At 46.8% G+C, this 23,496-nt stretch overlaps 6 protein-coding genes across 10 annotated transcripts; 2 read left to right on the top strand and 4 right to left on the bottom strand.

Moving 5' to 3' along the window:
* Positions 1-1,669: 1,669 nt before the first annotated feature.
* Positions 1,670-2,483, bottom strand: LOC108161257 (dynein light chain roadblock-type 2). Its single transcript, XM_033393535.1, has one exon. The coding sequence runs from the start codon at positions 2,349-2,351 to the stop codon at positions 2,013-2,015; it is 339 nt and encodes a 112-aa protein (XP_033249426.1). The 5' UTR covers positions 2,352-2,483; the 3' UTR covers positions 1,670-2,012.
* A 1,422-nt stretch (positions 2,484-3,905) lies between these two features.
* On the bottom strand, positions 3,906-8,534 carry LOC108163643 (probable multidrug resistance-associated protein lethal(2)03659). The gene is made up of 7 exons (XM_017299053.2): positions 8,467-8,534; positions 7,957-8,208; positions 7,741-7,894; positions 5,882-7,677; positions 4,609-5,821; positions 4,129-4,545; positions 3,906-4,072 (listed from the first exon to the last, which is right to left on the bottom strand). The coding sequence occupies exons 1-7, from the start codon at positions 8,532-8,534 to the stop codon at positions 4,052-4,054; spliced, it is 3,921 nt and encodes a 1,306-aa protein (XP_017154542.1). The 3' UTR covers positions 3,906-4,051.
* A 918-nt stretch (positions 8,535-9,452) lies between these two features.
* LOC108163672 (probable multidrug resistance-associated protein lethal(2)03659) lies at positions 9,453-16,067 on the bottom strand. Its single transcript, XM_017299098.2, has 10 exons — positions 15,846-16,067; positions 14,817-14,917; positions 14,667-14,752; positions 13,811-14,128; positions 13,540-13,748; positions 11,840-13,476; positions 11,244-11,776; positions 10,913-11,178; positions 9,915-10,847; positions 9,453-9,851 (listed from the first exon to the last, which is right to left on the bottom strand). Exons 2-10 carry the CDS (start codon positions 14,891-14,893, stop codon positions 9,807-9,809), a joined length of 4,104 nt encoding a protein of 1,367 aa, XP_017154587.1. The 5' UTR covers positions 14,894-14,917; positions 15,846-16,067; the 3' UTR covers positions 9,453-9,806.
* A 309-nt stretch (positions 16,068-16,376) lies between these two features.
* LOC108163817 (40S ribosomal protein S13) lies at positions 16,377-17,334 on the bottom strand. Its single transcript, XM_017299308.2, has 3 exons — positions 17,225-17,334; positions 16,873-17,000; positions 16,377-16,804 (listed from the first exon to the last, which is right to left on the bottom strand). Exons 1-3 carry the CDS (start codon positions 17,245-17,247, stop codon positions 16,500-16,502), a joined length of 456 nt encoding a protein of 151 aa, XP_017154797.1. The 5' UTR covers positions 17,248-17,334; the 3' UTR covers positions 16,377-16,499.
* Positions 17,335-17,444: 110 nt separating this feature from the next.
* On the top strand, positions 17,445-18,256 carry LOC108163816 (COP9 signalosome complex subunit 8). Its single transcript, XM_017299307.2, has 4 exons — positions 17,445-17,564; positions 17,626-17,690; positions 17,746-17,921; positions 17,978-18,256. Exons 1-4 carry the CDS (start codon positions 17,508-17,510, stop codon positions 18,226-18,228), a joined length of 549 nt encoding a protein of 182 aa, XP_017154796.1. The 5' UTR covers positions 17,445-17,507; the 3' UTR covers positions 18,229-18,256.
* Positions 18,257-18,533: 277 nt separating this feature from the next.
* On the top strand, positions 18,534-23,294 carry LOC108163364 (serine/threonine-protein phosphatase PP2A 65 kDa regulatory subunit). Of its 5 annotated transcripts, none has more exons than XM_017298614.2 (8): positions 18,534-18,848; positions 19,153-19,306; positions 19,365-19,783; positions 19,850-19,924; positions 19,989-20,754; positions 20,812-21,084; positions 22,359-22,553; positions 22,922-23,294. In XM_017298614.2, the coding sequence occupies exons 1-8, from the start codon at positions 18,765-18,767 to the stop codon at positions 22,948-22,950; spliced, it is 1,995 nt and encodes a 664-aa protein (XP_017154103.2). In that variant the 5' UTR covers positions 18,534-18,764; the 3' UTR covers positions 22,951-23,294. The 5 variants fall into 5 exon arrangements, with proteins under 5 accessions (XP_017154103.2, XP_017154104.1, XP_017154106.1 ...); XM_017298617.2 differs by lacking the exon at positions 22,359-22,553 and adding an exon at positions 22,834-22,876 and having other exon boundaries at positions 18,535-18,848; positions 22,951-23,294; XM_017298615.2 differs by lacking the exons at positions 22,359-22,553; positions 22,922-23,294 and adding an exon at positions 21,197-21,291.
* Positions 23,295-23,496: the final 202 nt, after the last annotated feature.

Raw genomic sequence — 23,496 nt, 5'->3', positions numbered from 1 at the left:
ACTGAAGCGTGGCGTTGTGGGGCACAGAACGTGCTCTGGTCCCTTAATCAGCTGGAAGAGAAATACAAAACATACCCCAACAAGTATGCTACAACACTCATGATTGCTCTTTATCCTGGAATAGGAAATAATCGAAATTTTTGCTAAAAGTAAATGTCATAAACCACTGACTGTATTTTAATGCAGGCCAAAACAGAGTTGGAAAATGTGATCATACATTATTGGATAAGGAAATGGCGAAGATCCTAGCATATTATCCCACTGTACTTGTAAGCGGTTTGATTGTCATGGCAATTCGAAAGCATTTGTCGGTCGCTCGCCCCGCGCAGACACAAAATCTCACACCCAACCACACGGACCCACTCCAGGAAACTCGGTCCCGTCCCCCACTCTCTCCCCCCGTGGCGGCACACAACTGAGCAGGAGCAGCCACTTGCCACATTTGGCTTTCTGCCAGAGCCAGACTCCAGGACTCGTGCTGGCTGAGCCGGCAGTGCGGTGGGTGCGGCAACGGCAACTAAAAATGCGACGTGCGAGATTATCGTGTCGCTTGTTGGTCGTCCCCATCCGTACACCAACACCCGTACATACATACACGCACAGACACCCCATCCCTTTGTTGTTGGTGTTTTTGTGGCTGCGCACAAACTCTCCACCCACTCTGCCACTGCCACTGTATCCTGGCCCCATCCCACCATCTCTTCGACAACTTACTGGCGCTGACGGAGGCAACTGCTGACTGCTACTTATGGCGTTGATGATGGCACAATGACAACAACAAGCAATTCTTCGGTTGAAGTGTGGACTAAATGATACCTAGATCATGTTCTAAAACTGAAGAGGGTTCCATTCGATTAGGGCTTTGAAACAGTGTTGCAAAACGGCACGATGACAGGCACAACGATTAAGTGTTTTCTCAATCTAGATCATGTTCTAAAACTAAACATGGCGGGATTTTCTAACACATTTCAAAGTATTGTAAACTAGTTTGAGGCACAGTTGGTAAACAATCGGTGAAAGGGTTTGCTTTAAAAAAAGAAGAAATAAATATTTAAGGAGGACATATTTTGCCCCAAAGTCCAATATAGACATCGCATCCAGCAGCGTGTCCCTGCCAGAAAGTATGCAGCGTGCGCACGCGAGGATAACGACTCGGCGGAGGAGGACAACAAGCCCCACAGAGTGTATGTGTGTGTGCGTGGGACGAAAACAGGGGATGGGGACAGCGACAGGCGAAGCGCACGATGAAGCGGGCTGGGAGCAGGGGACGATGTGCTGCTCCTGCTCCTGCTCCTGCTGCTGCTGTGCTGTGTGCGACTAATTGGGTGAGAGAATGTGGGTGCTTAAATTGGTTTCGTGCTTTCGTGTGACGCGTGCGGAGGCGTGTAAAGCTTTTGCCTCGGTGTGCGTGCGTATGTGTGGGTGTGTGCGAGTGTGCAGGCGACAGGCTGCCCTGCTCCTGGCCCTCGGTTTTGTGCTGCTGTTTTTGTTGCTGGCATGAATGCTTGATGGCGTGACGGCAGCCGGTTGTTGCCAGCAATTGGAACGAACGCGGCAAGGGTGGGGGGGCCGCAGGACACAGGCCAAAGGAGGCAACGAGGACGAGGACGACGCCGCCACCGCCACCGCCGCCGCCGACTACGACTCCGATGAACGAAAAAAAAGCAAATACAATTTGCCTCGCCTGGATGTGAATTTTATTTTTGCGTGCTTTCTTTTTCTCTGCTCTCACAATTTTACTTTTGTTGTATTGCTCTGTGCTTGGGATTTGCGGCGGCGGGGAAGGGAAGAGGGAAAAGGGAGTTCGTGCAAAGACTCTTCATACCCCCACCCCCCGCTGGCGCAGCTTGTTTATGCCATTTTGTTTATGCTGCCCACATGACGTGCACTGCGCACTTTTTGTTCATTTTGTTATTTTTTAGTTCTTCCACCTGATGGATGGAGTGGGAGGGGGAGCTGGAGGGGCTGCGTGGAGAGGAGTGGCGGAAAGATGGTCACATTGCATACAGAATTCATGCACTCTTCTTGGACGACGATGAGCTATTCCTACGCGCCTCATCCAAAATATTCGTATCCTGTACGAGTATGATCATGTGCTCGTTCTCAGCGGCTACCAGAATCTCACTCTTGAGGGTTCGCATCCGCAGATACGTAAGGTCATCCGTAGGTTCGACCTCGCGCACCAGCGACCGTGCCATCTTCACCATCGGTCGAATTTTTCCTGCAAATATGCTGCTAGACGTAGAATCCATGGATGTGCGAACCGCTACACCTTCGCCATTGACCAGTATAGCCCCCATGACGCCCGGCAGTTTCAACAGGCGATCGAACGTTACCTCAACGTCTGACATGGCGATGGTAGTCAGAGCAAGATGTTTTTCTGAATTTGTTGATCTTCTGAATGACAACCAAATGTTTAAGCCATTGGAAAATTTTGTTAGTTTTAGTAAAATTTCTATGGGGACTTATCTGAGGCATTTTTTTCAAAGCCTGCCTAGATGTTATAAAACGATCCCTAAGAACATATTGAATTTGAATCTGTTTCAATCACCACAATCCCAGAATCGCAGTTGATTATTAATCCAATCAGTTGTCCAATTAACTCTTGGATTTCCGAGTCCATGAGGAAGTTGCCACTCCAATTGACTAGCGTTGCAGGGAGTCCTGCTCAACCCCTTGACTATGGCTATAGGCATGGACACATTATGCAAGCCTTGCAGAAGCCATTCGCTGGAGTCCTTGTCAAAGGTTGGACCTTATCCGGCGTTACAGCAAGCGGCACGGCATTGCCTTCACAACCCCAAAAACGCATCGAGGAAAAGGAAAGAGGGGGCGAGCCGTGACGAGACGAGGCGCCACTCCCCATGCTGCAGAGCAATCATTTCTGGCAGCATGCTGCGTTGCCTGGCGGCGGCAGCCAGCACAGACGGCGGCTGCGAAGGTTGGGGGTCACGTAAATGGCGTTGAATTACAGCCCGACAATCGAAGCGTTGAAGTCTCGAACTTAAGAGTTACGTCTGCGCCACCACCACCGCAGAACACACGGCCCACACCCACACATCCGTAGCCACCCCACGCCCACTCCAGTGCCACTGTGTGCATCATTTATAAGCCCGGCTAGGCCACAGATTGTCTCGGCGGCAACGGCGGCGGCGACGACGGGTCGAGTCGAGTGCGCACGCACGCCACCAAGCCGATGATGAGCTCAGGACGGCAACAACAACAAAAATATAACTTTATGACTGTGGGTCGTTGGGTGTCACGTGCGGGTCTGGGTCCGGGTCCGGGCTTGCATGTTGTATAATTCATTTGCTGTAGTGAACCCCTTTCGGTGTGCAGAACTATTTATTCAATAATTCGTCGTAAAAGGTTAACACGGAGGAACGCCACGCCATGCGGTGAGACCACGGATCTGGCACAGCGGCGCCGGAGGACCCTCAACTGTTAGACATTCCTAACTTTAGTCAAAATGTTTGTGGCATGTGTGCCCATATTTATATATTACTTATATATATATTTCGTACCCAATGATTTCAGGTGTTTTTCCATCGTAAATTCACACTGAAACGTGATCAGCATAAATGGCGCCTTCTTGTTGGCGGCTTTTTTTAAGCCAGAATATCCATTCAGCATGCCCTTCTAACACCCCGCACATCGCGCACACTCGTAACACTATTCCTAACCGAGTATTAAGCTAAAAACACTCATTATTGAGCAAAATATTGAACAAAGCTGACTTAAAAATAAGCAAAACGTAATAAGCAAAAGGAACGGTAAAAAATATGCAGTTATAAAGACCTTTTCTCAAATTGATATTCTTTAGACATATTCAAGTACATTATCTTGTATATATTTATAGCGATCCTGATACCTACTGAGCAAAGTTGGATCCAAACTACAGCTGGTCGAAAATTATATTTGTTCTTTAATTTCTTTTTAAACGTTTAAGTACACTATGTAACACTTAAGTAACTGTTTTCATATAGAACACAAATATTGTCATTTTAGCACGTATCTGCTATAGTTTTGTAGAGGTATTCGACTGCGAATATTAGACGATGCTTTTCTGGGCCTGAAATGATGTAAGAATTAACACTTTCTCATAAATGAATATTGAGTAATACTTACATCCTGTGCCACCTTAAGTAAATGCTCGAAACTGGATTTTCCCGTCTGCATAACCATGCCATGGAACACTTTACTCTCGGACTCGGTCAAGAGCTTGTAGGGGGATCCGAACTCCACCACTCTGCCAGCATCCAGAACCATAACCTTGTCCGAGTCCATAATTGTGTTCAGGCGATGGGCTATCGTCAGGACAGTGCAGTCCTTGAACTTGTTGCGAATGGTGGTCTGGATGAGGCCATCCGTCTGGGGATCCACATTGGCCGTGGCCTCGTCCATTACCAGAATGCGATTCTCGCGCAGAATGGCACGGGCTAGGCACACCAACTGACGCTGACCCACGCTGAAGTTTGTTCCCCCTTCGGAGATGCTACTCTGTAAGCCCGTCGGCAGCTCGGAGATTTCCTCTTTGAGATGCACCTGAAAAAAGTTGAAAACATGAGTGCCTCCTTCAAATATTATGAGAGTAATTCTAAATCATACCTCTTCCAAGGCCTGCCACAGCTTATCATCAGGGTACTGCTCAAAGGGATCCAAATTGTAGCGCATTGTTCCTGAGAATAGCACCGGTTCCTGTGGAATGATTGAGATCTTGCTGCGCAGATCGTGCAAACCCATCTCATTCGTGTTTCGCTTATCGATCAGAATGGATCCGTCGTTGTAGGACAGTCGGAACAGGGCATTGATCAGGGAGGACTTTCCCGCTCCCGTGCGTCCGACGATGCCCACCTTTTCACGCGGTTGGATGACAAAATTCAGAGACTTGAGCACGGTATCCGCTTCGGGATCGGGCGCATATCTCAGACTCAAATCCTTGGCCACCACTTGACCCTCTTCTGGCCAACTCTTAGGAGGCTGTTTGTCATTTGTCGATGAGAAATCGCCTTCTGCGTCCAAATTCTTATACTCGAGGACACGCTCCACCGATGTCATTGAATTTTCCAGCTCGGCCGACTGTCGCATGCCCCACTGAACCATTCCCGTCATGCCCAAGGCCTGGGTGATGGCCAGGCCAATCTGGCCGGGATTGCCGACTGGCGGATTGAAGAAACTATTCAGAATCACCGAAACCACATAGGCCACGCAGAACAGATCCAAGTAGTAGCCAAAGGCACGACTGGTCGAGATGAACGTGTAGTAGCCGGAGCTGTGCAGATCCTGATAGTTGTCGTATTCCCGAATCAGTGTCCTTTGGGCGCCCATGGCCCGGATCGTGGGCAGGCCGTTGAGCGTGGCACTAAAGTGCGAGTACATGGGCGAGCGTGCCACCGCCTCAAGGCGCTTTACATCTCGCGACGTCTTGAGGTAGAACTCCCGCCAATAGTAGAAAGCTAGCACCATGGCGATGGTGTTGACTAGGTACCAGGGATTGGTGAGGCACAGCACACAGATGATGCCCGTCAGCGTTAAAAATATCTGAATGCAGTCCAGCATTACGGCGGGCAATATTTCATCCACCTGCCCAAGGTCCATGGCGAACCGGTTGAGGATCCTTCCGGAGGGATTTGTGTGAAAGAAATACAATGCCGTGCGCGACACACCCCGGAACATGGTGTTGTGGAGCTCTGTGGACGAGTGCATGGTCATGCTGAAGAACAGCAGCGTGCGCAGCATAGCAAAAATCACCAGCGAAACGTTAATGGCAGCAAAATAGTAAATGTCCAACGAAGAAGAAGACGTGGCATTGTTCTTTACCCTGTAAGAAGGTTAATTATACTTATTAAAGTTTGCTTTGATCATATGTTCCATTGCTCACCAAAAGGACAGAAAGTAATCCCCGCCAGAGGCAAGGAGTTGTGTGCCAGCGCACAGGACTACCAGCAGGGCAAACGTTAGCAGCCCGCAGCCCGCTGCAAAATATTTCTTGTACATTGCCAGACCGATCGTGCCGCCACTTCGCGACTCCTGCACCTGCACCGAACTCGGCTTCGGTTTATCATTTTCCTGTGGCATCAACGAATCCTGGGAGGAGGCACTGCCCGTGCTTTGAGTGCTGCTCTGGCGGGAGAGTGACTTATTTTTTTCCGCATCGCCAGCTCCGCTCTCCTCATTTTGGGTGCTCTCTGCCAAGAGTTGAGCAAAATCCTGGCCACTCTGTAGCATTTCCGCATAGCTACCGATGGCCGTGATTTTTCCTTTGTCCATGATCACAATCAGATCGGCCTGCTCCAGGAACTGCAGCTGATGGGTGACCAGAATTACTAGTTTGTGGCGCAGGAATCCCCGCATGCATTCATCGAACAGATGCCGACCCACATGGGTGTCCACAGCGCTGAGAGGATCGTCCAGAAGGTATACATCCGCCTTGCGATACACAGCCCTGGCCAGGCTGATCCTCGCCCTCTGGCCACCCGACAGCGATGCTCCACGCTCGCCCACAATCGTTCCATCGCCATGCAGCAGCTCCAGGTCTCGCTCCAGGGCGCACTTCTTCACAACCGTGCGGTAGCGTTGCTTATCCATGGGCAAACCGAACAAAATATTGTCCCGTACGGACGCGTTGAATAGCCACGGCTCTTGGGAGGCATAAGAGAATCTGCCATGCACATGGACACCTCCCGCTTCTGGAGACAGTTCTCCTAGAATGGCTTGGATGAGGCTGGATTTGCCAGCACCCACTGGTCCTATGACGGCCACCAATTGCCGGCGTCTCAGTGTCATGTTGATGTTGTCCAGGACTGGCTCATGGGGCTCTGGACTCCAGCGTGCTCTCAAATCCTTGATATCCACCAGAACATCGGGCTTATATCCATCTCCGATTTGATCGGAATTCTGCTCCTTCTCCGTGAGCAAATGTTGGCTTTCGGCGGGTTCTTCTTCCACTTGATACGGCATATGATCCACATTGGGCTCGTCGCGCAGCATAAAGGCCTTGATGCGGCGCAGCGAGACCAATAGTTCGGAAAACTGTGACATTCCAGAGGGGAAGAACTTGGCCACTGTCCGCCTCAGAATGTTGTAGAATGCCGTCACACAGAAGGCTCGCTCCGCTGTGAGTTCACCTCCCATAAGGACAAACCCCATGAGGCTGACAAAGATGGCAATGCGTCCCAGGGTGATCTCAAAGGACAGCAGAACGCCACGTAGCAAATTCACCTGACGAATGGAGCTCATCTCGCTGCGGCGCAACTGTTCGATAAGCCTGCCGAACGGCCGCTCCCAGGTGTACATCTTGATCACCTGTATCCCCGAAATGATCTCGTTCATCATTCGCACACGCTGGTCCGTCCGCAGGGCGGTCTGCATGCGCAGCATGGAGGTGACTTTGCTCAGATACGTTTGCAGGGGCAAGTAGAGCACCAGGATGCCAATGCCCAAGAAGGAGGCCGGTCCGATTTGCTGATACAGAAAGTAGGCGGCAATCATCAGCTCCACCGGAGCCAGCCACAGGAAGTGCAAATGGATGAGGGCGCGATCGAAGCGATTCAGATCGTTGGACAACAGATTGACCACCTGACCGATAGTGGTATCGCCCATGGCAGTGCGGCTAAGGCGGAGAGCTTTACGGTAGATGGCACAACTGACGGCCACCCTCATCTTCATGGCCAGATGCTGAAATGGTAATTACTCGAGTTAATGAAAGTATGCATTCGGATTCGTTTTATAGTATCTTACCATCATTCCCATCATATAGGGATGCGTGAGGAGCACGCAGGACAGCACACACAGGATCAAAGCGACAGCATAGAGCTGTGCGGCTAAGCTGCTGCCTTCGCCATGCTTGCTAAACTCGGATATAAGTCCAGCCAGGATCAGAGGAACAGTGGCCCTAGAGGAACGAGGCAATTAAAATAATTATTTCCCATCAAATAAACTATGAAATCCACTCACCTCGTGCCCAGCTCTAGAGCGCCAATCAACACGGCAGAACGCAAGAGTTCCCAGCGAAAGACGCGGAAAACGACCCGCAGGACACTGGGCTCCCGGCGCGAGTCCTTGCGGCGACATGCCTCCACTTCATCCTCCCAGGCTCGAAAGAAGCGATCGCCCAGGCTTTCTGCTTTATGCTCTTCGAGTGGATTGTACAGATCCGTTGGCTGTAGGGTCTTTTTCCGCCCCTTGAACAGTATGGGGAGAGCATAGCTGAAACGGAGAGAATCTTATGTAAATCTATTTCGCAATCAAGAATAATTACAAAAATATGCTACGAACAATATCGTATCGATAAGAGCTGGTTGTCTTCTCAGGTGTCTGTTTTTCAGCTTCGCTTCTGTTGTAATTTAAACGTATTTTTTTATCACATATTCCCATATGTGATAACATATACAGTGCGCGTACAGATAAACACACACACATATATATAATTTCATTCTTAACGGTAACTGAAAAACCTGTGCCTACCAGAACATTAGCGAGGACAAAATACCTGCCGACTCGCGGGGATTGGTTGGCAACTTGTTGGCCTGCATGCTTTTTTAAACTATTTTAACACAAAAATATGCTTGGGAATTACTTCCGGCGAGATGCTATTTCATCACCACACAAAAAGGGAGAATTTCATCACAGGCTATGCTGTAGCTGTCGCTGATACCGTTGCAGCGCACACTACAGTTCCAGCATTAGGATGTTAGGATAAGGTTGTTGAAATATATATTTATTAAAGCGCGGCCACGTGATATCAAATTAAACACACACAAAACTTTCCATTCAACAAGTTGAAATCAAAAAACCGAGCACTTAAGCCAACCACGACGCCCCGCTTTTCCAATCATTCTGTTCGTTCATGTCGCTCCGCCGCACCATAAGCTACCAAAACAAAAAAAATCAATATAAGCTGAAATCAGCTGCTCGCCATTTGGAATTATGGCCGTATGACACTACCTACGCGAAAAAAGCGTCCAACGCGAGGGAGATATATATATGTCGATTTTTATTCGATCTGGTCTTGAAATAGCCGGGATAATAATAAAGGGTAATTAAGATTTATGTATCAGTCTTTTTCTGTCCTTCAGATAAGAGTGATAGTTAAGTGTAGTGTCTTACGATCATATCTATGTGCTTTAACATGTGCTTTTATCTGTGGGCATTTTTAGTGCAGAGCATGTTTGTTTTTTTGTTTTTTCGGCATTTTTAGTATCTTATTTGCATAGTGTGCTCTTTGGGGTGGACATTTATGACGCGGCGCCAAAGATTTAACCATTTCAAAAGTCCAATCCAGCCAATCGATAACATCAATACACAATCAAATTAAAGGCTGATTGAGTGGCTTTTAATTTTATAAGTAAACAATTGAAATTGATAAAGCTACGGTATGTGCAATCAAACGTATATACACACATTTTATTTTTTTTTTAAGGTGCTTCTACTTTAAATCAAAACTAAATCACTTTCGGGTATATAATGTATAAACTTTATTTCTTTATGAAGGCACTTATTCTTTGCACTTATATACATTTAAATAAATACAAATATTAAATATAGCAACAGATTCCAAAGCAACTCGAAGAATTGATCTATAACTTCGAGCTCAATGAAGAGGATAGATACATATCCATCCATATACACATACATATATTAATTCACACAAAACACGAAACATTCATACAAAAAACTCACAGATTCAAAAACATTAGAACTACATTTAAGCTACATATATAATGCCGACGACGGATTGGGTTACTAGCACCTCGGCTCAATTCCTTGACAATTCCTAGTTTTCTTTGTTATTTATTCGCCTAGTCTCAAGAGGGCAGACGCCGACCTTGCTTCTGGGCGTCTTCAAAGGCCTGAACAAATAAATGTTGAATGTAAATTCAGTTATTTATCGAGTAAATATAACATGGGCTTACCTTTTGTGCGACCTTCAGTAGGCCATCGTATGTGGCCTGACCCGTCTGCTTGACCATGCCGTGGAACACCTTGGTATCTGCGACTGTCAACAGCTCGTATGGCGCACCAAACTCCACCACTCTGCCGGCATCCATGACCAGCACCTTGTCCGAGTCCATGATAGTGTGAAGCCGATGGGCTATCGTCAGGACAGTGCAGTCCTTGAACTTGTTGCGAATGGTAGTCTGGATGAGGCCATCCGTCTGGGGATCCACATTGGCCGTGGCCTCGTCCATTACCAGAATGCGATTCTCGCGCAGAATGGCACGGGCCAGGCACACCAACTGACGCTGACCCACGCTGAAGTTTGTGCCACCTTCGGTTATTTTGCTCTGCAGTCCACTGGGCAGATCGGCCACAACTTCCTTAAGTTTCACCTCCTCCAAGGACCGCCACAGTTTCTCATCTTTGTACTCATCGAAAGGATCCAAATTGTAGCGCATTGTTCCTGAGAATAGCACCGGTTCCTGTGGAATGATTGATATCTTGCTGCGCAGATCGTGCAATCCCATCGCATTCGTGTCCCGCTTATCAATCAGTATGGATCCATCGTTGTAGGACAATCGAAACAGGGCATTGATCAGGGAGGACTTGCCCGCTCCCGTGCGTCCCACGATGCCAACCTTTTCACGCGGTTGGATAACGAAATTCAGCGACTTGAGCACGTACTCTGCCTTGGGATCTGGTACATAGCGCAAGCTCAGCTCGTCGAACATAATCTTTCCCTCAGCGGGCCATGACTTGGGTGGTTTCTTCTCCAGCGTGGATGCTTCCAGTTCTCCCTCTGGCTCAATGTCCTCGTATTCAACCACTCGCTCCACGGCAGTCATTGTGTTCTCCAGCTCGGCAGACTGACGCATGCCCCACTGGACCATTCCCGTCATGCCCATGGCCTGTAAAGAGTTGGTAAGATAAGTAAGACATGGCTTTGGGCGATAAGGTATTGTCCGGAGCGCACCTGTGTAATGGCCAGACCCACATCGCCGCCATTGGCCGGCGGATAGACAAAGAAACTGAGTGTGATTATCGCTATATAAATAACACAGAAACAGTCCAGCCAGTAGCCAAAGGCGCGCGATGTGCTTATAAACATGTAGAAGGCGGAGCTGTGCATATCCTGATAATTGTCGAACTCTGCCTCCAGCACACGTTGCGCTCCAAAGGCACGAATGGTGGACAGGCCCGTCAGCGAGGCAGCCAAATGCGAGTACACGGGCGAGCGAGCTGCAGCAAAAAATGGTGTGAAAAAAACAATGTAAAACCCCAGCAATAAATGGTTTAACACTTACTGATGGCCTCCAAGCGCTTGACATCACGCGAGGTTTTCAGATAGAAAGTCCGCAATTGATAGAAAATAATTCCCAGCACAACCGTGGGTATGAGAAACAGCGGATTGACAATCGCTATGACAATGACAATGCCGGCCAGTGCGAGAAAGATCTGTATGACATCCATCATGACGGCGGGCAGTATCTCATCCACCTGGCCCATATCCTTGGAGAAACGATTCAAAATGCGTCCGGACGGATTCGTGTTAAAGAAATACATGGCAGCACGGCTAATGCCGTGAAACATGGAATTGTGCAGACTTATGGAGGCCTTCATGGCCAGATTGAAGAACAGAAATGAACGTGCCACCGTTACAACAATGGTGAGAATCGTAATCAGCGTGAATATGTAGGTGTCCAGCATTTCAGCGTCCACAGGCAAGCCCTGCTCATTCAGCCAGTGGGAGACGCGGTTCTCTAGCATGGGAGGAGAGCTCACTGTATCATTCTTTGCATTGCTGGAGAGCACTGCATCGTTTCCTTTCTTGGTGACCCTATAAAAAAGATGGATGGACATTAATCATGCGGTTCTCTACAGACCATACTTGAGCCCTTACCAATATGATAGAAAGTAATCCCCCAACGATGCCAAGATCTGCGAGAACACACAGAAAGCCATCATCACGAAGAAGGCAAAGAAACCGCCGCCAGCTTTGAAGTACTTATTGTACAGGCTCAAACCTATGCGACCCTCCGTCTGCCGCTCCTGCTGGACCATTTGATCTGCGCCGGCATCTAGCACGGAATCGGTAACAGATACAAGAGATATCTCGCTGTTGCGTCGCTGATCGACCTGACTGCCCGACCGAGAGCGAGAGCGTTCCTCCGTCTGTTCTTCGCGTGCCTCCTCGTTCAGCATTGAGGCAAAGTCCACACCGGAATCGCGCAACGACTCGTACGTTCCCACGGCGCTCACCTGGCCCTTTTCCATTATGACGATCTGGTCGGCTTGCTGCAGGAACTGCAGCTGATGGGTGGCCAAAATGACGATGCGCTCTCTCAGATAGCCGCGCATACACTGCTCGAAGAGATGGCGGGCCACATGGGTGTCGACGGCGCTGAGGGGATCATCGAGCAGGTATATGGAGGTCTCTCGATAAACGGCTCGCGCCAGACTGATTCTCGCCTTCTGGCCGCCGGACAGCGAAGCACCGCGTTCACCCACAATTGTCTTGTCTTTGAACGGCAGCAGCTCAAAGTCACGTTCCAGGGCGCACTTCTTGACCACCTTCGTGTAGCGACGCCGGTCCATGGGCTGGCCAAAGAGTATATTCTGTCGCACGGTGCCGGAGAAGAGCCACGGCTCCTGTGAGGCATATGACATTGAGCCATTCACCTTGATCTCCCCCGACTCGGAACGCAGTTCACCGAGTATCGCCTGTATGAGACTGGATTTGCCAGAGCCAGTGCGTCCCACAATGCCCAGCATGGTGCCTGGCTGGACGCGCAGGTTTACGCCATTGAGCGTGTAGTCGGGCGAGTGGACATCCCACTTGGCCTTCAGCCCGTTGATGATAATACCCGCTTCGGATAGAACGGCATTCTCATTGATCTTGCCCAGCGGCACAGGTACGGGCATCGGCAGGGGTGAGGGTAAAAGCTTATCCTCGACTTCGTCGTGGTCCTCCTCTGTCTCAGCGTGAACAGTCGCCTGATTGCTGCCCGGCGTGTCCAGCGGCCAATCCACACTCTTGTCCGATACGTCCGTTTCCTCGGACAGCATATATTTCTCCACGCGTTTGATGGAGACCAGAGTCTCGGCCATCTGGGAGATGCCTTGAGGAAAAAAAACAGTCATCGTTGTGCGCAGGATATTGTAGTAAGCGGTGATCAGGAAGGCAATCTCGGGCGTGAGGAATGTGCCCAGCAGCACGTATCCCACCAGACTGAGGAATATGGAAACGCGCGTTAAGAAGATGATGAACGAGAGCAGGATACCGCGTATGTAGGACACGTGTCTTATGGCATTGATCTCCTTTTTGCGGGCATACGCCACCATCGTCTCGAAGGGCAGCTCCCAGGCATACATCTTGATCACCTGTATACCCGATATGATCTCATTCATCATCCGCACCCGCTCGTCCGTCCGCAGTGCGGTTCGCAGACGCAGAACAGAGGTCTTCTTGCCCAGATACGCCTGCAGCGGGATGAACAGCAGCATAAAGGCCACACCAAACACGGCGGCAATCCCAATCTGACAAAAAATTAGGTGAATAAGTGCTAGGTCGAAAGATTATCGCTCTCCCTCTCTGCTCACCTCCTGGTACATGAGAAATGTTATAAAAACCGTCTCCAGTGGTCCCACCCACAAGTAATGCACAAATATGGTTGCCAAATCCAGGCGTCCCACATCGTTGGACATCAGATTAACCACATGGCCAGCTGTGGTGTCTCCCAGTGCGGTTTTACTCAGCCGCAAGGCCTTTCGATAGATCATGCTGCACATTCCCACACGCATTTTTAAACCTAAAAGGGATTCAAAACGGAATTAGTTATATTTTTAAGGAGTCAAACCATTGATTACTGACCTACGTGCATGGTGCCCAGCATATACGGATGCATGATGATTACATTGAAAGCACTGCACAGGATTACACCGCCCGCATAGTAGTACGCCGCCTCGATCGACTCCGAATCCGAGCCATGAGAATAGTATGATATAAGTTTGAGCAGGAAAAGCGGTTGCAGCGTGCGCAGACCCAGCTCCAGGATGAAAAGCACCAGTCCAAGCAGCCCAAAGTACCAGCCAAAGACGCGTAGCAGTGCCCGGAGCAGATTGGGACGCCTTTTGGCGCCCTGCAGCTGCTCTCGTTCCCAGGAAGCGCACAATTTGTTGCCCAGGGTCTCTGCAAAGAGTAATGCAAATTAATCAAAGATACGGAATTGATTGGGGCTACGGTACGGATCGGCTCTATTTATTCGGATTACGAAAACAATAAATGCCCCAGGACAGAGACGGCTATCAATTTGAAAAAATAAAAAAAATTGCACAGTTCGCGGAACAATTAAAACCAACAAAAAATAAAGAGCACACATCAATTTACGCGGTCAACGAACATACATATGTATGTATGTATGTACATCGATCCGTCAAATGATTGGTTCTCGTGATTACATACAGTACGAGGCGAAACTATAAGGCAGTTACCATGAGTAGACAAGATTTTATAATCTAGGAACTGACGAACAAAACAGTGAACAGTGGGAATATCTAATTTCCCCATTTCCTATCTCATGTCATTGTCTTAAGCCGTAAAACTGATATGTTCTCGAATCGATATGGATCGTTGATAATGGAATTTGAAAATGTTTTAAAATGTTAAACATTACCAACCATTCCATCATGTGGTGTGGCGTACTATTTCATCATATTACTTAACATACCAGACTTGTGCTCCCTTAGGGCTCTATACAGATCCGTGGTGTCCAACGTGTTCTTGCGCCCCTTGATAAATATGGGCATGGTATACCTAAGAAAATGGATGGATTTAATACTATTTGATCCTTAACATTCCGGGGAATGTTTCCACTTACCAGAAGCATGCTGCTGATAAAAAATTGGAGCTCTCTCGCGGATTTTCCGGCAAATCTGCTGTCTTAATCGACTGCATTTTGTATTTCTAGCTAAAGGAACTCTAAAATAAATACAAATATATACATATATTTCAGGCTAAGGTCAAGGTTTTAAGATGATAATGTAATGTGTGTATAAGATATCTTGTTATCATAAGGTATAAGGTGTGTGCAACGATTCCCTGTTTGCAAAAAGCTCCGAATATGAATATTCAGGGTCAAAAGATGCATCGGTATAAGCCACACTTGCATTTTTAAAAGGAAAACCACGCAACCAGTCATTGTATAGATATAAAACCAATTCTGGTGAGTGGATGAATTCGTAATCGGCATCGCCCCTTTTCCCTTGAAAACAGCCGCGAATTGTCTTATCCAAACAAGCCTTTTTTGTTTTACTTATCAGAAGAGCGAATCGAATTCGTGTTGTCTTGGCGACTGTTTATGATGTATGTACATATCTACTTATTTATGTATGTGGGGTCGTCGCCGAGGGCCTCATCACGATGCGTCATTAGGATGATATTTAATTAATTTCCTTCCCGGGAACTTTCCCGTACAACTTTCTGGAAGGGAACAGTTATTGACATGCAAGCGGGCGCCATTGCGCCTTGTTGCTTCTCTCTCTCCTTTCCTTTCCTTTCCCCTGTCGTTTGTTTCATTCATTTGACCGAAAATAGGCATGCCTTTACCGTTTCTTCTTCAGTACAACTGTGTGGGTGCGTACAGCGTACCGTACCACGTTGTAACTGAACGAAAAAATTAGCATATGTATGTACAAAGCATATAACGCCGAAAACGCTTAATCGCAGAATAAGCCAAAATTCATTTCAGATAAAGGCCAATTCGATGAGGTTTGCGCGTTTGCTTGCTTGTAAATTATCTAATCACATGGATTTTTCACGTACACAAATTGCAAAATCATCTTTAAACACAACACAATTATAATAATTGGCATGAATATGCGCTAGGCTAGCTAAACAGTGTACGTACATTTGTTTCAAATATTGTTTACATTTAACAATAACAAAAACTGGCGAATTACTCCCGTGGAACGTGGGAAACAAGAGATTTTGTAGAGCCGGAACGGCACGGCACACACACACGGCCTGTCCAACGTTGGCCTGTCGTTGTGCGGCGTTGGCAACGCAAAAATATAAAAAACCAAATAAACAGAAGAACAGAACCGTCCGCGCTGAAAAAAGGGCCGCTAGTGACGAGCAGCTGGCGACTATCAGCGCTTTTAATGCATGCGCGCCGCCATGTACATAAGCTTTTCTGCGAGTGTGTTTGTGTGGGGGTGAATGTACAATACCGAATCGACTTATTCCGATTGCATACGAGAGGAATCAACAAGTGCAATCAATGTTTATTAAATGCATACATACATTAAAATGTGTGCAAATGTATATAGCATATGCAATATATTCCACCAATTTCCTGTAAACTTTTAAAAGCTTCTACTCCCCCGCCTTTGGGCAGCATTTCCAACAGCTTTATCAAAAACTTCTCCATTTCTTCTAGTATTCTATAAAATAGTTGATTTCCAGTTTATTTATGTTGGGTTTATTGGTTGTACATTGGTAAAATGTATGCTCCCACAAAATTGAAAAAGAAATTACCAACTAACGCGCGAATCGGGGACACTTAGGCAACCAGGGCAGAGGCGGTGCTCGATTCGTATTTCCAGTTAGGTGGCAGAACGCTCTTTGTCTTGTAGTAGCGGGCCAAGCGGTGGATTCTGGACTCGACCAGAATCAGACGGAACTTGCCGTCCTTGTCCTTACGGTTGCGCTCCAAATGCTTGCGGATGGCAACGGCCTTCTTGATCATGTGGTACAGATCCTCGGGAATGTCAGGCTTCAGACCCACCGACTTCATGATACGCAGGATCTTGTTTCCATTGACGAATCGCACCTGGGCAACTCCATGGGAGTCACGCAAGATGATACCTGGAAGCAATACAAAAGTGGCGTTAACATAACCTCAAACAACAAACACACACACACAATCATATTACCGATTTTCGATGGGGTCAAACCCTTCTTGCCGAGCTTCTTGATCTGATCCTTGACATCCTCAGCATTCAGCTTCAGCCAAGATGGCACTGTGCGTCTGTAGGGCAGAGCTGATTGGGAAATACCCTTGCTGCGAAGAAAATAATTTTGTTAGTTCATGTTCAGTTCAGGCGGCTGCTGTCAGTGTGTGTGTGTGAATACGTCTGCACCATGTGCTTGCCTTCGTGAACAATTTTAGGCTAAGAGCGGTGCCCGCACTGTAAATTTAACATAATCAATGGATTCTTCCAGTGGACAGGCACATTTTGCAAATCTATTTGTTCACACAGCTGCATTTGAAACTATAAATTTTACCCAGGAGCGTGCATACGACCCATCTTGATACAGTTTTTTTTCCGAAAAGAAAGGGACACAGTGGGACCGCGGATTTATCGATAAAATATACCGTCCGACCCTCAGAAATATACCGAAACATACAGTCTCTTTAAAAAATATACCAAAAATATACCGTCGATTATATATTTTTTAATCGAAAACGGTCACCCTGGAAAGTGGAGACTTTAGGCACTTTGACAGCTTTGCAGAGTTGCTCTGGCTAGTATTTGCGATAACTTATCCGAGGAAATTAATAATAAAAATGCAGTCAAATAAATACAACGATTTGCTAGACCGGCTAGAAAATGAGGAATTGGAGGTAAATTGCAAAAAATGACATGATTAAACTAGTAACTTTATCTATATATTCATTTCCACAGCAAGTCGAGCTGGGAGCAGAAGTCTATCAGCAATTAATGGCAATTTATCTCTACCAAAACAAACTGTATGTGAAATGAGTGTTTAACGCCAAATATAAGCAACATTCAATCTCTTTTTAGAGCCAATGCCAAATTATTGTGGATGCGTATACCAGATAAACTGAAGGAGGACAAAGAATTGCTACATTTAAATCAGCTAAATCTTGCCTTGCAGAACAACAACTTTGCCGAATTCTTTCAAAAGATCAGATACGATTGGTCCGAGTGTGTCAAGCCAGCAATGGAAGATCTCTTGGGTAAGGAGTTAAAGCAAGAGAGCTAAAAGCGTTAATTTAAAAGCATATTTGTACAGTGAAAGCGCGGGAGGAGCTCTTCACCCTCACGGGCAGCGCCTATGTTTCCATCTACCAGAACAATCTGCTACAAATGGCTCAGATGACTGAGGATGAGCTGAAAAATGCCGTCGCGGCCTTAGATTGGACCCGGGAACAGGATGGCGATGAGGTTATCTGGCTGCCCAAAGCCAAAGAAACTCCGCCCACTGGCAGGAACGATGATCAGTTGCTCAAATTAACCGAGTTTGTAACATTCTTAGAGAATTAAAGCTTGAATAAATTCACTGCTAAATTTATTTTTTGTTACGTTTTATTTGTTTGACCTTTTTCGCTAAAACCTTTTTTTAGACAATTTCCAATAAAAGCAAGTATTAAAAATAAGCCAGTCAAGTAGAAAATTGATTCATTAATCAGATAAAATTATGTGGGCAGTGCTGAAAGATCTATCTAGCTAGTAATATTCGACGGAACATAAAAAAACGGGGAATACGTATAAAGGAATTCGAATTCATCAGTATATTTACGGTATATTTTTAAAATGAGACGGTATATTTCTGAGGGTCAGACCGTATATTTCTGACGGCCACACTTCTAGAAAAAATTTGCAGCAAACGTCGTCGCATTTTCTAAACGAAGAATATTTTGTAACATATGTGGAAAATTGAGAATACAAACTCAACAACCTAGCGGAATAAATTTATTACCCAGTACAGTGCACTTTGTTAGAGGCAAGGCAGCTAAATCAAGTTGGTTACTTGCAGAATAGAAAAACCGATTTTCAGTGCGTGTGTGTGAGTAGAAAAAATGGCAGCAAGCGACAAATCAGTCGATGATTCTCTTTATCCCATTGCGGTATTAATTGACGAGCTAAAAAACGAGGATGTGCAGGTTAGTAACAGTGTGCAAAAACTATGGCGTGTCTCCAAAATCCGCAAACTTAAGTAAGCGTTCCAATAAAAAGCCACAGGCAGAGGCATGGCCGTGTCCTGCTCACCGTGTGTGTGTTTGTGCAAAAAAATGCGTCATTTGTATGCATAGAAATGTGTGTGGGTGTATGCCGTGCCTTGTGCCCTTGCATGTGTATGTGTGCGTGTCGCTCGCATTTTCACCGAGTATTTTTGTGTACTTTTTTAATGAGTAACTAAATGAAATTTCCCTATTTCACCCCCAACCCAACGCGTGATTTTCGCAGCTGCGCCTCAACTCCATAAAGAAGCTGTCGACCATTGCTTTGGCCTTGGGCGAAGAGCGCACACGTTCCGAGTTGATACCGTTCCTAACCGAGACCATATACGATGAGGATGAGGTTCTTTTGGCACTGGCCGACCAACTGGGAAACTTTACAAGTAAGCAAATGGCAAATTTACCCAACAATTTGTGTTCTATTAATACTTCTGCTGATAGGCCTTGTTGGCGGTCCCGAATTTGCCATGTATTTAATACCACCCCTCGAGAGTTTGGCGACTGTCGAGGAGACTGTGGTGCGGGACAAGGCTGTTGAATCTCTACGCACGGTGGCGGCCGAGCACAGTGCCCAGGATCTGGAGATTCATGTGGTGCCAACGCTGCAGCGTCTCGTCTCTGGTGACTGGTTCACCTCCCGCACCTCCGCCTGCGGCCTCTTCTCGGTCTGCTATCCACGCGTCACACAGCCTGTGAAGGCGGAGCTGCGTGCCAATTTCCGTAAGCTCTGCCAGGATGAGACCCCAATGGTACGGCGTGCAGCGGCCAACAAGCTGGGCGAATTTGCCAAAGTCGTGGAGACGGAATATCTAAAGTCTGACTTGATACCAAACTTTGTCCAACTGGCACAGGACGATCAGGTGCGTCAGCAACACATTTATAGATAGTAGAAGAAATTGATCATTATCATCCCATCCATCCTTCAGGACTCTGTTCGTCTGCTGGCTGTGGAGGCTTGCGTTAGCATTGCCCAGCTGCTGCCCCAGGATGATGTCGAGCACGTAAGTCGAATTAGTGGCATCAGTTGGCAATGGTTTCTGAATTATCTCCAATGCATTTGTATAGCTGGTTCTTCCCACACTGCGTCAGTGTTCCAACGATTCGTCGTGGCGCGTCCGCTATATGGTGGCCGAGAAGTTTGTTGATTTGCAAAAGGCTGTGGGACCGGAAATCACTCGCGTGGATTTGGTCTCGGCATTCCAGTACTTGCTTAAGGATGCCGAGGCCGAGGTGCGCGCTGCCGTGGCCACCAAAGTCAAGGACTTTTGCGCCAATCTGGACAAGGCCAATCAGGTTCAAATCATCTTGAGCTCCATCTTACCGTATGTCCGCGATTTGGTCTCCGATCCGAATCCACATGTCAAGTCGGCTCTGGCCTCGGTCATTATGGGTTTGAGTCCAATGCTGGGCGCCTATCAGACAGTCGAACAGCTGCTGCCCCTTTTCCTAATCCAGCTCAAGGACGAGTGCCCCGAAGTGCGTCTCAATATCATCTCGAACCTGGACTGCGTCAACGATGTCATCGGCATTCAGCAGCTATCGCAGTCCCTTCTGCCCGCCATTGTCGAGCTGGCCGAGGATTCCAAGTGGCGCGTTCGGTTGGCCATCATTGAGTACATGCCCGCCCTGGCCGGTCAATTGGGGCAGGAGTTCTTCGATCAGAAGCTGCGTGGCCTCTGCATGGGCTGGTTGAACGATCATGTCTATGCCATTCGCGAGGCGGCCACTCTCAACATGAAGAAGCTTGTGGAGCAGTTCGGTGCCCCCTGGGCCGAACAGGCCATCATCCCCATGATCCTGGTCATGTCACGCAACAAGAACTATTTGCACAGTGAGTGTGGGGGAAGGCGTGGGAATCTACAGATATCTTAAATATTTTTCCTTTAAGGAATGACCTGTTTGTTCTGCCTGAATGTTTTGGCTGAGGTTTGCGGCACGGATATCACCACCAAACTGTTGCTGCCCACAGTCCTGTTGCTTGCCGCCGATCCCGTGGCCAATGTACGCTTCAATGTGGCCAAGACATTGCAGAAGATTTCCCCCTTCCTGGAGGCCAGCGTCATCGATGCCCAAGTCAAGCCCACACTCGACAAACTAAATGTGGATTCCGATGTCGATGTTAAGCATTTTGCTGCGCAGGCTATAGCCGGAATAGCAGCAGGTAAGAGAGTCCACCCCGAGAGTCCTGTAGTGAGAGAAAGGGTGTACAGCGTTGAGGATTGAACTGCTGCCTTATGAGAACCTCCCTCCTAATTATGCCTACTATCCATCAGATGAACCGAAACTATGCAGGTCAAGATCATATCAAGATATTTGGAGTCTAAGTTTCGAGTTTTTTATCTTTGGACGTTGACATGCAATGACTGCAATGACAGCCCTCCTCCCGCCCAACCGACCGAGGGGCGCTGCCGCATGACGCGCGGTGCGTAGCCGAACCAAACGCGAACATGCAAGAAAGATAGCTATTAGAGGAAAACATTCGAGGAAAACTAGTACTAAACTTACTAAGAAACTAAGCATGCAATCAAAATACAAATACCACTACAGTTACTAATTAATAGAAAGGTGTGTAAGGATTAATAATTTAATAAGAGGAAGAGAATTAGTGGTGGACATAATATGGTAGAGGGAATTATAATCCGAGCATAAGACCCTAAACGGTTCATGCAAGGAATAATTCGATCTACAAAGTGGAAGGAACAACGGTATAAAATTTCTAGTCAGTCTAATAGGAATCGTGAAGTTTATGCGGCTCAACAGATCAGGGCTGTCTATGTCACCCCTGATCAAGTTGTGCATAAATATCACACCAAGCATTTTTCTACGGTTAACTAAGGATGGGAGGTTTACTAATAGTAGTCTACTAGAGTAAGATGGGAGTCTTACACCCGCATCCCAGTTAAGGCCCCGCAGAGCAAAGAGTAAAAAGTTTTTCTGTACTGATTCTATACGGTCCTGGTGTACTTTGTACTGAGGGCACCATACACAGGAGCCGTATTCTAAGATCGGACGAACAAGCGAGGTATAGAGAGTCTTTGTTATATAGGGGTCGTCAAATTCCTTTGACCACCTCTTTATAAACCCAAGCACGCCCATGGCCTTATTTACCATGGTAGAAATGTGTTCGGAAAACTTTAACTTGGGGTCTAACATAACACCCAGATCATCCACCAGGGTAATTCTCTCAAGAGAACCACCAAATAGGGTGTAGGGAGCCAACAAAGGGCTAGAACGATGAAATGTCATAACTTTGTATTTCGAGGCATTAAGGTGTAACAAGTTTGCACAACACCATGACTGGTGAGAAAAAGAAAAACAATGTAAAAATTGGTCTCTGGCGTTCAATTCCCGACGAATATCCAAAACTCGTACATCTATCAAGAAAAACATTGTCCGTCTGAAGCTTTATCTAAAACTGCTATCCATTGTCATTAGAAATGGAATTGAATGTGTTTAGAACGGCGGTGCCGCCGTGCATGGGTGCTAAAATTGAAGCGGCCATGGACTCGAAGCTTATTGTGGAAGCCCCGGCGGCATTGACGACGGGCCCTACCGATGGTGGCATTTTAGGAGGAGGAGATGATGGAGCATTGATCAACCAGGATCGCGAGTCGAGAATTGAATTGGAATGTTAGAGGATGAGTAGCCAAACAATCAAGAAATGTGTCTACCAATGCCAATGCCAGTGATGCCGTTCTTAACATCCCTACCATCGTGTTTTTTCCCAATCATTACACGAGTACCATACCAAACCATTGTTTGCTAAATTCAAATGTAATTTCAAAAATGCACTAATTTAACACTAATGTTGAACCATATATACGTTTTTCTTGTCTCTTTCCCGGTATTTCATCCACGTGGCTGTCGTGTTGTTTTGTGTACTTTTGTTTTGATTTTCGTTTGGTTACAGCGTAATCAATCTTCTTGCATCTTTTTTATTCTATTTTTAAACTGTATGTATTTAACGCCGGCAACAAACACACACATATTAAATGTAGCAACCACACTTAAAAATGGAAACTTGTAGTGGATCCCCATCCCCCGCGAGGAGGTGTTTAACGCCTGCAGCAGATGCTGGCTGCCGATGGAAGAGGGAAGTTCGAATCGAATCGAATTGAGTTTGAGTTTTGCAGTTCATGGAGGAGGAGGAGGAATCGTCGGAGAATCGCAGAGCGGAGAGGAGCCGTCAATGCCAGCATGGGAGGAAGAGCCACAAAAATCGCAACACAGAAAACAAAATTAATTACATACTTATATTATATGATAAAAAATTCTACCACATAAGCATACAAATCATTATTAAAACGCATTGTAGAGTTGAAACATTTGAGCGCATCTGAATGCAAAATAAAAAATAAAATAAAACACAAATTGTAGTAAAACAGTACGAAAATTCAAGACATTAATTAATTAATTAATAAGCGTTTAGAGTCCGCATGGATAGATCTTAAAAAGTTGTATACTAGACAGAAAACTCTGCAGATATGCTTTGTATCTGCTTTGAAAGCTTTTAATTGAAACCTACCACACACTCGTAAGAAACCGATAGTTTTTAAACTGATATCATAGTCGT

The sequence above is a fragment of the Drosophila miranda genome, chromosome 4 (genome assembly GCF_003369915.1).
Source record: "Drosophila miranda strain MSH22 chromosome 4, D.miranda_PacBio2.1, whole genome shotgun sequence".
NCBI classification, from domain to species: domain Eukaryota; kingdom Metazoa; phylum Arthropoda; class Insecta; order Diptera; family Drosophilidae; genus Drosophila; species Drosophila miranda.
This window is presented reverse-complemented; position numbering and strand designations above follow the sequence as displayed.

Coding starts and splice junctions, on each gene's coding strand:
- LOC108163817 (XM_017299308.2), bottom strand. CDS start 17,247: ATGGGTCGTATGCACGCTCCTGG. Junction 17,001..17,224: donor GGTCGTATGCACGCTCCTGG/GTAAAATTTATA, acceptor TTTTCTTCGCAG/CAAGGGTATTTCCCAATCAG. Junction 16,805..16,872: donor TTTGACCCCATCGAAAATCG/GTAATATGATTG, acceptor TATTGCTTCCAG/GTATCATCTTGCGTGACTCC.
- LOC108163643 (XM_017299053.2), bottom strand. CDS start 8,534: ATGCAGGCCAACAAGTTGCCAACCAATCCCCGCGAGTCGGCAGGTATT. Junction 5,822..5,881: donor GATTACTTTCTGTCCTTTTG/GTGAGCAATGGA, acceptor ACCTTCTTACAG/GGTAAAGAACAATGCCACGT. Junction 4,073..4,128: donor TACTTAAGGTGGCACAGGAT/GTAAGTATTACT, acceptor ACATCATTTCAG/GCCCAGAAAAGCATCGTCTA.
- LOC108163364 (XM_017298614.2), top strand. CDS start 18,765: ATGGCAGCAAGCGACAAATCAGTCGATGATTCTCTTTATCCCATTGCG. Junction 19,925..19,988: donor CCCAGGATGATGTCGAGCAC/GTAAGTCGAATT, acceptor GCATTTGTATAG/CTGGTTCTTCCCACACTGCG. Junction 20,755..20,811: donor CAACAAGAACTATTTGCACA/GTGAGTGTGGGG, acceptor TTTTCCTTTAAG/GAATGACCTGTTTGTTCTGC.
- LOC108163672 (XM_017299098.2), bottom strand. CDS start 14,893: ATGCAGTCGATTAAGACAGCAGATTTGCCGGAAAATCCGCGAGAGAGC. Junction 11,777..11,839: donor GATTACTTTCTATCATATTG/GTAAGGGCTCAA, acceptor TCTTTTTTATAG/GGTCACCAAGAAAGGAAACG. Junction 9,852..9,914: donor TACTGAAGGTCGCACAAAAG/GTAAGCCCATGT, acceptor TTATTTGTTCAG/GCCTTTGAAGACGCCCAGAA.
- LOC108163816 (XM_017299307.2), top strand. CDS start 17,508: ATGCAGTCAAATAAATACAACGATTTGCTAGACCGGCTAGAAAATGAG. Junction 17,565..17,625: donor TAGAAAATGAGGAATTGGAG/GTAAATTGCAAA, acceptor TCATTTCCACAG/CAAGTCGAGCTGGGAGCAGA. Junction 17,922..17,977: donor AGCAATGGAAGATCTCTTGG/GTAAGGAGTTAA, acceptor ATATTTGTACAG/TGAAAGCGCGGGAGGAGCTC.
- LOC108161257 (XM_033393535.1), bottom strand. CDS start 2,351: ATGTCAGACGTTGAGGTAACGTTCGATCGCCTGTTGAAACTGCCGGGC.